This window comes from Lolium rigidum, chromosome 2 (assembly GCF_022539505.1).
Source record: "Lolium rigidum isolate FL_2022 chromosome 2, APGP_CSIRO_Lrig_0.1, whole genome shotgun sequence".
NCBI lineage: Eukaryota > Viridiplantae > Streptophyta > Magnoliopsida > Poales > Poaceae > Lolium > Lolium rigidum.
Genome location: NC_061509.1, coordinates 254,494,163 through 254,508,198, shown reverse-complemented (window position 1 = coordinate 254,508,198; position 14,036 = coordinate 254,494,163). Strand labels below are relative to the sequence as shown.

General features: G+C 40.9%; 1 protein-coding gene across 1 annotated transcript; it reads right to left on the bottom strand.

Moving 5' to 3' along the window:
* Positions 1-1,799: 1,799 nt before the first annotated feature.
* On the bottom strand, positions 1,800-3,436 carry LOC124688581 (structure-specific endonuclease subunit SLX1-like). Its single transcript, XM_047222243.1, has 4 exons — positions 3,213-3,436; positions 2,966-3,104; positions 2,698-2,831; positions 1,800-2,605 (listed from the first exon to the last, which is right to left on the bottom strand). Exons 1-4 carry the CDS (start codon positions 3,434-3,436, stop codon positions 1,912-1,914), a joined length of 1,191 nt encoding a protein of 396 aa, XP_047078199.1. The 3' UTR covers positions 1,800-1,911.
* Between the last annotated feature and the right edge of the window lie 10,600 nt (positions 3,437-14,036).

Here is a 14,036-nt window from a genome sequence, read left to right as displayed (position 1 = left end):
TCATTTTGGGACAGAGATTTGGTGCACGTGGGCACAAGTGATCTCGTTTTTCAAATAAATAAAAAATCATATTTTTGAGTTTCAAAAAATTCTGAAAACATATCTGCATATAGCCAATAATGTATCCCACAAACGTGTAAAATATCAATTTTAAATACTTTATATTTTAAGCTACATAAAAATGATAAAAGTGCAGATCTGAGTAGTCATTTTCAAATCTCCGGAAACATGTCAGATTTTGTTATTTTTATATAGCACAAAGTAAAAAAGAATTTCGGGTTGAGATTTTGCATGATTGTGAGATATATCACTGGCAATGTCCAAAATTATTTATTAGATTTTTTGGTGACTTATAATTTTTTTTTTAAATGGCAAGAGCACTGGAGCTCGGGAGTTAAAAGCACTTTTCGTTCATTTTGCCTATGAATTGTTCTTCAATCTGAGCTGGTATTCTCTCGTCGACCATCCTACTGTGTTCCACAGTACATCTGATTTTTCTCATTCTGGCATAGTGTCTGTATATAACTCAAACTGTCGGATGGCATCGCAGACACCCATGCTCGCCCCTGCCACCAGGATGATCCCTGAATGCAAAACAGCCATATTTACGACTTCACGTAGAGGTTTGGGGTGGAAGTGGATTACATGGGCTCGGAGGGATTGGGTGTCACAAATGTTTTCATCATAATCCCAGGTAAAACGCGTCTGCAAAACAAGGCCTTACTGAGATACAACCTCATTGCACGAGCAAAAATGCCAGGACAGTAGCAGCAGGCCTGCTAGACAACATCTGGTTGTTGGATGTCCCAGGTGACATGCAACATCCCCTAAAAAAAGGTGACATGCAGCTTGTGGAGGCGCAGAAATGTGTCAAGCCGTGGGTAGCGATTCAGAGAGTGCAGAGAAACCCTCAAATTGATGATCAATTCACAAGGCCTGGACTCAGATCAGGGAAGTATACACTGCAAGTTCAGTATACAAGCTACTCTGTCGGAGTTCTATCAGATTTGCACCTGCAGAACAAATATGCAAGTGTGAAGCTCCCCTCATGCAAAATTTTCAACTGCTTGTCGGGCCCAACACAGAATCTGGGCTTCTGACCGCCGTTTTCGCCATGGTCTTCAGGATAGCGCCTCTGCATGCTACTTTTGCTTGCAAGGTGAAGACATAGCGGATCACATCCTCGTGCAATCCGCAAAACAGATTTGGTACACATGATTTCTTCAGCTACAGTTTGATTATTCAGTTCCAGAGACTACTCATACTCTGCACGAATGGTGGCAAGACTCGAGACAAAGGCGGCATATTCCCAATACGATGACTGCTCAATCAGGAAGTGCCGGAACGCTTGGGTGTTCAACAACCGTAGGTTACAGATGTCACTAAAATGCCTAGCTTCTAGAGTGATAATAAGAATTCAAAACTTGGGAGAGAGTAGGAGTTGGAGTTCACCTATAACCACTCCTTTAACACATGGTTCTGAACTTCTAATTGCCGCCACCAATAGCCACTCTTATAAGCAGGTCTTTCAACATTCCATGATGTGATACAAGTCTGCCTGTATGCCCACTTTGCACAACAAAAGCATAATGGGATGTTTAAAAAAATATCACAACTCAATCTCATAATCTCATCATAGTTAAAAAAAAACAATAATTACAGTCAAACCAAGATGTCTTGCTGTTACGAAGTAATTCTTGTGAAACAGGAATATCGCCTCCGTAACCCCAATACATTAATACTGATTAAACAACAGGGTTATCAGTCTCAAGAAAAGACTACTCAATTGTCCAGTTCTCAACACCTATGTTCTTGTACTAATTTGCTTATTGTACATTCTCATCTGGTATGTTATTCTCTGGTAACATTTGACTACCACAAGATTTAGTACTGGGTCAGCCCAGCAAAGTATTACAACTCAATGACAATAGGGGAGTTTGTCAGATCAATAATCTTGGGGCAAATGCTGACCGCTTTGCTGCAATCTCTAGCAAACCGGCCAACTGGGGTAACCAAGTCTACCACATCAGTTTCATTTGGTCCTGCCTTCGACACTGGAGATGATTGCCCTGACACAAATTGTACTGGTCTTTGAGCAACAGCATCGTTGCACGAGCTCGAGGGGCATCGAGGTGATGCTCCAGATTCGTGCAACCCCGATGTCTCAGGAATTCTGCTCCACTCCATATAGCCGAGGTCACCAACGGGATTTCTGTTCCATTCCATGTAACCAAGGTCATCAATGGGATATTCAGCATCACGCTCTGCAATTCTGGTTTCTTCTTCCATTAGCTGCGGCGCAGAGGATTCTGAAATTCTTGGTCTACAGACCCCACTCCGTTCCATTGGAGCAAACTCATCAGTGTCTGATTCACCGCCTGCAGTTCCGGTTTCTAAATCCAGTGGCTGCAAACCATGATCGGAAGTCGCATCGGGCTCTTCATCCTCTGTAGGCTCCTTATCCTCGTCTGATGGGACGCCCTCGTCGTAACAAGGAAGATCCTCCATCGGACTAACTACAGTCTTCATGTGGCAGGGGAGGGCCGGGCAGCCCACTGTGAACTTCATGTTCTTCGTGGAGAAGAAGTTCACCGTCAGATTCAGGCTGGCAACACGCACACAAAAGCAGCAATCTACGTCAGTAAAGAATCCATGGATGGGGCAGCACTGCAGAGATGGGGAAAAGAGGCGTCTTACTTCTCCCAAGAAGGGAGGTTGAGCATGGTGTATGCGATCTTGACCTTGTTGCCGATGCCACCGAGCGACTTGAAGCCGGCGGCGGCCTTGCGAACGGCCAGCGATTCTGTCGGGTGCTGCCACGCCCACTCAAACTGCACGGCGAGAAACAGGGCCAGCCACGTTTAGCAGCAAGAAACAGGTCAGTCGACAGATGATCCATCCAATCCAAACCAAGCAAATCTAATCTTTGAAGCGAGATGAGATGGAAGATCGGATGGTCAATTACCTGGAGGGCGGCGACGTTGGAGGGGAAGCCATGGATGCAGAGCACCATCTCCCAGGGGCGGCCGCGCTTGGTCCGCCAGGCGCCGCATCGGAGCTCGCCGTTGTGCTGCCGGATCCGCCGCCGCGGGTTCACCGTGAACCTGCCAGCCACACGACCAACCAAGGAATCCATCCATCAATCGGGTGAGCTGCGGAGGTGCAAGAAACAAAGATGACTTTTTATGCGAGACGGGGTGAGGTGAGGGTACCCGATGTATGTGCGGCTCTTGCTGCGAGGGCAGAGGGACCGGAGGAGGTAGCAGCAGAAGAACCCGCCTCCGCCGCCGGCTTTCTCAGGTCCGTCTTTGCCGCCGCCGGCTTTCTCCGGTCCGTCTTTACCGTCACCGGCCACGGCGGCTGCCTTCGCCGCAGGAGGTGGGCCATTTCGTGACGCCTTCTTGCCCTTGGCGGCCATTCCCCTTGCCCTTCCCATCTCTCGATCTCGATCTCGATTCGTCAATTTTTTCTTGAGAGAGATTCGTGGGATGATTTGATTTGACCGTTGTAGGCACCACGCGGAAGGACGGGGAGAAGAGAGCCGTTGGAAACACACGTGTCCCTGCTGTTTTTGCAACTTGCCCTGATCACTAAAGCGCATAGAGATGGGGCTTGCCTTGGTCAGCAGTGTGTCTCTGCATTTTCTCTAAAAACTATCAAAATACTTCCTTCTTTTCTTCTCTAATAAGTGCGTTTATATCTATTGTCGAGAAAACAATAGAAACACAGAATCACCAAACATGACAACAATTAAAACACTTTCTTCTTTTTTTTCTAACTAGCATAAGGGCCCTCGCAAATGCGAGGGTTCATCTATTGTTGATTTCTTCAGTGTGCCAAAATTAATCGGAAATCTTAATATGGTTCCAAATGCTATAGAAATATAAATAAATTATATACATGCTTAGAAAACATCTTTATTTGTCTCTAGTTTATGAGTGAGAAATTATACTATATTACCATAACAATACATTAATGAACATATGTGAAGTTCGTGTATGAGCTTAAATGGGTCAATAGAACTCAAAAAAGTTTGGACCATGAGCTAGCGAGTAGATTTTATATGTGACATTGAGTAAGTATTCAAGGCTAACCATCATATATTAAAATTAGCACGGTTTTCTTGAGCAATGATAATACGATATTAAAACCATTCTAATGGAGCAAACAAATATTTCTTATTATAAGGTAAAACTAAACAATTGTATCTTCATTAATATATAGGTCGATGAAAGCTTATAAATTTTACTCTACATTTATATGATCTTTTTCTACGTCTAGTTTCCTTTATTTTTTGTAAAAATATGTGACCCTCTCATGTTGTAAAATTTATAAAATTTTAGACATGGATAATCTACAATATACAGCTTTGGCCACTATTTATGTTATGAAATATATTTTTAATACCTTTTATCACTAATTTATCAATGTTAGTGTCTATTGTCATGTTTTATTAATATATTTACTTATCAATACCAATAGCATACCATTTATTTACAATAGATGTAATATTACGTTTAACTTTTTTAACTCTGTTAAGTTAGCCCTATTCTTCAATCCATTCATTTTATGTACTTGCTCCCTTATATTTGCCGTTTGATGAAACATGACTACACTATCATGGACGACTTGGATCTTAACCGGTCGCTACTTTTTCTACGTGATTGTAAATTCTGACGGCATAGGCGACATAAGTTATATACATGCGTAGAAAATATCTTTGTTTGTATCTAGTTTTATGGGTGAGAGATTACACTATATTACCAGAACAATACATTAATGGACATATGTGAAGTTCGTGTATGAGCTTAAATGGGTTAATAAAACGAAAGCTTAAATCATGAGCTAGCAAGTAAATTTTATATGTGACATTGAGTAAGTACTCAAGACTAACCATCATATATTAAAATACGCATGGTTTTCATGATCATACGATATTAAAACCATTCGAATGGAGCAAATAAAATATTTTCTTATTATAAGGTAAAACTAAACAATTCTATCTTCATTAATATATAGGTCAACTAAAGCTTATAAATTTTACTCTATACTTATATGATCTTTTTCTACATCTAGTTTCCTCTATTTGTTGTAAAAATATGTTCTCATGTTGTAAAATATATAAAATTTTAGACATGGATAATCTACAATATACAACTTTGGCCACTATTTATGTTATTAAATAAATTTTGTAATACCTTTTGTCACTATTTTATCGTGTTAGTTTTCATTGTCATGTTTTATTTATATATTTACTTATAAATACCAATAACATACCATTTATTTACAATAGAGATAATATTACGTTTAACTTTTTTTGACTATGTTAATTTAAACCCTATTCTTCAATCCATTCATTTTGCCTACTTGCTCCCTTATATTTGTCTTTTGATGAAACATGACTACACTATCATGGACGACTTGGCATCTTAACCGGTCGCTATTTTTTCTACATGATTCCAAATTCTGACGGCATAGGCAACATAAGGGTGTCTCTAGCATCATTGCGCGTTCGATGACTTAGGTCTCATGTGCATTTTCAAAACATGCGAGGTCAATTAAACTTCTACAAATTTGGCTTTCAAGTTTTGTATTATTTGTAGTTTGTATTTTTTGTATTATACGTTTGATTTTCTTGAATGTATTCGAGGATATCTTTATGTTTGTATCTTAAAATTTGTTAAATTTTACAGCCTCACATATTTTTTTTCCCGTGAGACTGCCATCTAGTCGTGCATATAATACTCCTATGTCACGACAGGCATGTTTATATAAGCTAAAATGGGATGGTACATATCTGCTTTGGAATTTTATCTTAATTTAACTTCTATAAATTTGGTTTTTCAAGTTTTGTATTATTAGTAGTTTCTAAGAAAAGTTTTGTATATTATACGGTAGATGTTTTTAATGTATTCGGTGATATCTTTATGTTTATATCTTAAATATGTCGAATTACATAGCATCTCAGATGTTTTCCGGTGAGACTGCCATCATGTCGTCAATAAATACTCCTATGTCGCGATAGACATGTGTATAAGCTAAAATCGGGTAAATCGGATCGTACGTGTCTGCTTTGGCACAAAAAAATTCCATCGCCTATCAATTTTATAGGTGGCTTCACTACGTATCAATAAGTTTTAGACTTCTCCTAATTACCGATCAGTCATAGAGTTTGCTGCTTCTACGTCCTGTCCAATACGTGAGTTTCTCTAAATATATAAGGTGTACATGTGATCTTCCACCACCACGTTCAACCCTGGTAGTATTTATTTTGATAAGTACCAACGTCCATCCATGATAGATATGGTACATACGTCGGTTAGTATTTTAGGAGCATGAGTCCACCTCTGACACGTTATATCTCTTCACAACATGAGCCGTGCCACATCGGTAGAAATAATATGCACGTTAAATATGTGCTAGCGTACAGTTGACGTAGGCGTAGTAGCTTCCTTGTGACGGTAAAGCACTCGTCCGTTGGGAATCCCAAGAGGAAGGTATGATGTGTACAGCAGCAAGTTTTCCCTCAGTTAGAAACCAAGGTTTATCGAACCAGTAGGAGCCAAGAAGCACGTTGAAGGTTGATGGCGGCGAGATGTAGTGCGGCGCAACACCAGGGATTCCGGCGCCAACGTGGAACCTGCACAACACAACCAAAGTACTTTGCCCCATGAAACAGTGAGGTTGTCAATCTCACCGGCTTGCTGTTACAAAGGATTAGATGTATAGTGTGGATGATGATTGTTTGCAGAGAACAGTAAAACAAGTATTGCAGTAGATTGTATTCGATGTAAAAGAATGGACCGGGGTCCACAGTTCACTAGAGGTGTCTCTCCCATAAGATAAATAGCATGTTGGGTGAACGAATTACAGTTGGGCAATTGACAAATAGAGAGGGCATGCCAATGCACATACATGACATGATGAGTATTGTGAGATTCAATTGGGCATTACGACAAAGTACATAGACCGCTATCCAGCATGCATCTATACCTAAAAAGTCCACTTTCGAGTTATCATCCGAACCCCTTCCGGTATTAAGTTGCAAGCAACAGACAATTGCATTAAGTATGGTGCGTAATGTAATCAATAACTATATCCTCGAACATAGCATCAATGTTTTATCCCTAGTGGCAACAGCACATCAACAACCTTAGAACTTTCTATCACTGTCCCAGATTTAATGGAGGCATGAACCCACTATCGAGCATAAATACTCCCTCTTGGAGTTACTAGCAAAAACTTGGCCAGAGCCTCTACTAACAACGGAGAGCATGCAAGATCATAAATAACACATAGGTAATAGATTGATAATCAACATAACATAGTATTCTCTATCCATCGGATCCCAACAAACACAACATATAGCATTACAGATAGATGATCTTGATCATGTTAGGCAGCTCACAAGATCCGACAATGAAGCACATGAGGAGAAGACAACCATCTAGCTACTACTATGGACCCATAGTCCAGGGCGAACTACTCACTCATCAATCCGGAGGCGACCATGGCGGTGTAGAGTCCTCCGGAAGATGAATCCCCTCTCCGGCAGGGTGCCGGAGGCGATCTCCTGAATCCCCCGAGATGGGATTGGCGGTGGCGGCGTCTCAGTAAGGTTTTCCGTATCGTGGCTCTCGCATGCGGGGGTTTCGCGACGGAGGCTTTAAGTAGGCGGAAGGGCAACGCGGGGGCCACGCGAGGGCCCCACACGCCGAGGCCGCGCGGTCAGGGGCTGGGCCGCGCCGCCCTGTTGTGGCGGCACCTCGTGGCCCCACTTCCTTTCCCCCTCGGTCTTCCGGAAGCTTCGTGCAAAAATAGGACCCTGGGCGTTGATTTCGTCCAATTCCGAGAATATTTCCTTACTAGGATTTACGGAACCAAAAACAGCAGAAAACAGACAATCGGCTCTTCGGCATCTCGTTAATAGGTTAGTGCCGGAAAATGCATAATAATGACATATAATGTGTATAAAACATGTGAGTATTATCATAAAAGTAGCATGGAACATAAGAAATTATAGATACGTTTGAGACGTATCAAGCATCCCCAAGCTTAGTTCCTACTCGTCCCGAGTAGGTAAACGATAACAAAGATAATTTCTTAGTGACAATGCTACCAACATAATCTTGATCAATACTACTGTAAGCACATGTAATGAATGCAGCGATTTGAAACAATGGTAAATAACATGAGTAAACAATTGAATCATAAAGCAAAGACTTTTCATGAATAGTACTTAAAGACAAGCATCAATAAGTCTTGCATAAGAGTTAACTCATAAAGCAATAATTCAAAGTAAAGGTATTGAAGCAACACAAAGGAAGATAAAGTTTCAGCGGTTGCTTTCAACTTGTAACATGTATATATCTCATGGATAGTTGTCAATGCAAAGCAATATAACAAGTACAATATGCAAGTATGTAGGAATCAATGCACAGTTCACACAAGTGTTTGCTTCTTGAGGTGGAGAGAGATAGGTGAACTGACTCAACATAAAAGTAAAAGAAGGGCCCTTCGCAGAGGGAAGCATTGATTGCTATATTTGTGCTAGAGCTTTGGTTTTGAAAACAAGAAACAATTTTGTCAACGGTAGCAATAAAGCATATGAGTTATGTAAATTATATCCTACAAGTTGCAAGCCTCATGCATAGTATACTAATAGTGCCCGCACCTTGTCCTAATTAGCTTGGATTACCGGGATTATCATTGCAATACACATGTTTTAACCAAGTGTCACAAAGGGGTACCTCTATGCCGCCTGTACAAAGTCTACGGAGAAAGTTCGCATTGGATTTCTCGCTTTTGATTATTCTCAACTTAGACATCCATACCGGGACAACATAGACAACAGATAATGGACTCCTCTTTAATGCATAAGCATGTAGCAACAATTAGTGTTCTCATATGAGATTGAGGATATATGTCCAAAGCTGAAACTTCCACCATGGATCATGGCTTTAGTTAGCGGCCCAATGTTCTTCTCTAACAATATGCATGCTCTAACCATTAAATGAGTGGTAAATCGCCCTTACTTCAGACAAGACGGACATGCATAGCAACTCACATGATATTCAACAAAAGAGTAGTTGATGGCGTCCCCAGAAACATGGTTATCGCACAACAAGCAACTTAATAAGAGATAAAGTGCATAAGTACATATTCAATACCACAATAGTTTTTAAGCTATTTGTCCCATGAGCTATATATTGCAAAGATAAAGAATGGAAATTTTAAAGGTAGCACTCAAGCAATTTACTTTGGAATGGCGGAGAAATACCATGTGGTAGGTAGGTATGGTGGACACAAATGGCATAGTGGTTGGCTCAAGGATTTTGGATGCATGAGAAGTATTCCCTCTCGATACAAGGTTTAGGCTAGCAAGGTTTATTTGAAACAAACACAAGGATGAACCGAGTACAGACAAAACTCACATAAAAGACATATTGTAAACATTATAAGACTCTGCACCGTCTTCCTTGTTGTTCAAACTCAATACTAGAAATTATCTAGACCTTAGAGAGACCAACATGCAAATCAGATTTTAGCATGCTCTATGTATTTCTTCATTAATAAGTGCAAAGTATATGATGCAAGAGCTTAAACATGAGCACAACAATTGCCAAGTATCACATTATTCAAGATATTATACCAATTACCACCATTTTCCAATTCCAACCATATAACAATTTAACGAAGAAGATTCAACCTTCGCCATGAATACTATGAGTAAAGCCTAAGGACATATTTGTCCATATGCAACAGCGGAGCGTGTCTCTCTCTCACACAATGAATGATAGGATCCAACTTTATTCAAACAAAACAAAAACAAAAACAAACCGACGCTCCAAGCAAAGTACATAAGATGTGACGGAATAAAAATATAGTTTCACTAGAGGAACCTGATAATGTTGTCGATGAAGAAGGGGATGCCTTGGGCATCCCCAAGCTTAGACGCTTGAGTCTTCTTGATATATGCAGGGGTGAACCACCGGGGCATCCCCAAGCTTAGAGCTTTCACTCTCCTTGATCATAGTGTATATCATCCTCCTCTCTTGATCCTTGAAAACTTCCTCCACACCAAACTCGAAACAAACTCATTAGAGGATTAGTGCATAATCAAAATTCACATATTCAGATGTGACACAATCATTCTTTATACTTCTGGACATTGCACAAAGCTACTGAAAGTCAATGGAACAAAGAAATCCATCTAACATAGCAAAACAGGCAATGCAAAATAAAAGGCAGAATCTGTCAAAACAGAGCAGTTCGTAAAGACGAATTTTTAACAGGCACCAGACTTGCTCAGATGAGAAAACTTAAAACTAATGAAAGTTGCGTACATATCTGAGGATCACTCACGTAAATTGGCATAATTTTCTGAGTTACCTACAGAGAATTTTACCCAGATTCGTGACAGCAAAGAAAACTGTTTCTGCGCAGTAATCCAAATCTAGTATCATCCTTCTATTAGAGACTTTACTTGGCACAACAATGCAATAAAACTAAGATAAGGAGAGGTTGCTACAGTAGTAAACAACTTCCAAGACTCAAATATAAAACAAAATTACTGTAGTAAAAACATGGGTTGTTTGCCATAAGCGCTTTTCTTTAACGCCTTTCAGCTAGGCGCAGAAAGTGTGTATCAAGTATTATCAAGAGATGAAGCATTGATATCATTAGCTCCCCCATCTGTAGTGGTACTAAGGGCTTTGTCAATTTTAGGCCTATAATAATATTTTTTTTGGTTTAGGCACCTTAGAGACATACATAAACTTTTGCTCCTTACCCACATAAGCTTTCTCCTTATACTTAAGAGAAGAAAACGTTGAACCCAAGGTTCCCATAGCTTCTTCAAGTTCACCAATCCTATTGATTTGATTATCATGGACAACACAAATTCCTAGAACACTAATTTTTTCATCAATTCCTCCTAAGAATTTATCAAGTTCATCAGTTTTATCAAGCATCATTTCCAATTTAGTTTCAACGCTTGGAACATTTTTCTCTATGGTTTCCAATTTTTTCATAACGTCCTCAAGAGAGATTTCGCTTTTAGTTTCATTAACAGGTGGTATTCCAACTAGACTCTCAATGATGCAACTAGCTTCTAAAGCAGGAGTACCTAGGAAATTACCCCCCGAAAGAGTATCAAGAACATACCTATTCCAACTAGATATACCAACATAAAAGTTCCTAAGTAGGATAATAGTGGAGTGTTTTTTTGGTGCACCTATGATGAGCATCACTAATTCTATACCAAGCATCTTTAAAACTTTCTCCACCTTGTTGTTTAAAAGAACGAACTTCAACTTCAGGATTACTCATTTTAGCAGCAGTAAATAAAGTAAACTAGATAAAGTAAATGCAAGTAACTAATTTTTTTTTGTGTTTTTGATATAGCAAACAAGATAGTAAGTAAAGTAAAGCTAGCAACTAATTTTTGTGTGTTTTGATTTAGTGCAGCAAACAAAGTAGTAAATAAAATAAAGCAAGACAAAAACAAAGCAAAGAGATTGGATTGTGGAGACTCCCCTTGCAGCGTGTCTTGATCTCCCCGGCAACGGCGCCAGAAAATATGCTGCTAGCGTACAGTTGACGTAGGCGTAGTAGCTTCCTTGTGACGGTAAAGCACTCGTCCGTTGGGAACCCCAAGAGGAAGGTATGATGTGTACAGCGAGCAAGTTTTCCCTCGGTTAGAAACCAAGGTTTATCGAACCGAGTAGGAGCCAAGAAGCACGTTGAAGGTTGATGGCGGTGAGATGTAGTGCGGCGCAACACCGGGGATTCCGGCGCCAACGTGGAACCTGCACAACACAACCAAAGTACTTTGCCCCAACGAAACGAGTGAGGTTGTCAATCTCACCGGCTTGTCTGTTACAAAGGATTAGATGTATAGTGTGGATGATGATTGTTTGCGAGAGAACGAGTAAAACAAGTATTGCGGTAGATTGTATTCGATGTAAAAGAATGGACCGGGGTCCACAGTTCACTAGAGGTGTCTCTCCCATAAGATAAATAGCATGTTGGGTGAACGAATTACAGTTGGGCAATTGACAAATAGAGAGGGCATGACAATGCACATACATGACATGATGAGTATTGTGAGATTCAATTGGGCATTACGACAAAGTACATAGACCGCTATCCGAGCATGCATCTATACCTAAAAAGTCCACTTTCAGGTTATCATCCGAACCCCTTCCGGTATTAAGTTGCAAGCAACAGACAATTGCATTAAGTATGGTGCGTAATGTAATCAATAACTATATCCTCGAACATAGCATCAATGTTTTATCCCTAGTGGCAACATCACATCAACAACCTTAGAACTTTCTATCACTGTCCCAGATTTAATGGAGGCATGAACCCACTATCGAGAATAAATACTCCCTCTTGGAGTTACTAGCAAAAACTTGGCCAGAGCCTCTACTAACAACGGAGAGCATGCAAGATCATAAACAACACATAGGTAATAGATTGATAATCAACATAACATAGTATTCTCTATCCATCGGATCCCAAAAAACACAACATATAGCATTACAGATAGATGATCTTGATCATGTTAGGCAGCTCACAAGATCCGACAATGAAGCACATGAGGAGAAGACAACCATCTAGCTACTGCTATGGACCCATAGTCTAGGGGCGAACTACTCACTCATCAATCCGGAGGCGACCATGGCGGTGTAGAGTCCTCCGGGAGATGAATCCCCTCTCCGGCAGGGTGCCGGAGGCGATCTCCTGAATCCCCCGAGATGGGATTGGCGGCGGCGGCGTCTGAGTAAGGTTTTCCGTATCGTGGCTCTCGGTACTGGGGGTTTCGCGACGGAGGCTTTAAGTAGGCGGAAGGGCAACGCGGGGGGCCACACGAGGGCCCCACACGCCAGGGCCACGCCGTCCTGTTGTGGCGGCGCCTCGTGGCCCCACTTCCTTTCCCCCTCGGTCTTCTGGAAGCTTCGTGCAAAAATAGGACCCTGGGCGTTGATTTCGTCCAATTTCGAGAATATTTCCTTACTAGGATTTCTGAAACCAAAAACAGCAGAAAACGACAAGCGGCTCTTCGGCATCTCGTTAATAGGTTAGTGCCGGAAAATGCATAATAATGACATATAATGTGTATAAAACATATGAGTATCATCATAAAAGTAGCATGGAACATAAGAAATTATAGATACGTTTCAGACGTATCAATATGTTACATAACAAATCTGGCATGTTACATATGTTGCGTGACTAACAATATTTTATTAAATCATGACCGTAACTTTTAGATCTAACTGTCACAGTAATTTATATGATGTGGATTAACGTGGTGCCACTATTATACACCCTTATTTTGCTTTTAGTATATAATAGATTCCTTCTTTTGTTTGGTGCATCAACTGAATTCATATGTGTTGATCATGTGTGTGCATGCTGGCGCGTGTCCCTGGCTTTCTACGCGTAGCAAATCGGTCAATTGGCTCTCATCCCGGGGCTATATCAGGCTCGTCTGTCTCTCTCGAAAAAGTTTCTTTTTGTTGTGTTGCTCTCTAGTCTTTCCCATCCCGGGCGACTGCGTGCAGAACCGTTCGGGAGAGCAGGCCTCCGAAACACCGTTCGTTGCGATTCTGCACCGGGAAGCGGGTGATAAGGTTTTTGGGCAACGTCTCGGCGCGATTGCTCGCTGTTGTTTGTGCTCTTCATCGCCGATTCGACTACTTACTCGACAAATCTAACAACACCATGGGCGACATCAACCATGACCATGGTAGTGCTACTGCTGCTGGTGCGACCTTCCCGATCGCGATGTACGTGCTTTTCCTCTCTTACCTTGCACTGCTATTTGTTTTATGTTCAGATCTGATGCATGTGCTTAATATGATGTGTGTGGTTAAGTATGCTAGATCTGTAATGTTATTTTTCGGTAATTAAACTCACTCAAAAATTGCCAAATAATCTAACAGAGGCTGTACTCGAGGGCCTCGATTGTTAGCTAGACGGAGTCGGGTTCGGAAACCACCTGCCTCATATACCTATAGATGCAA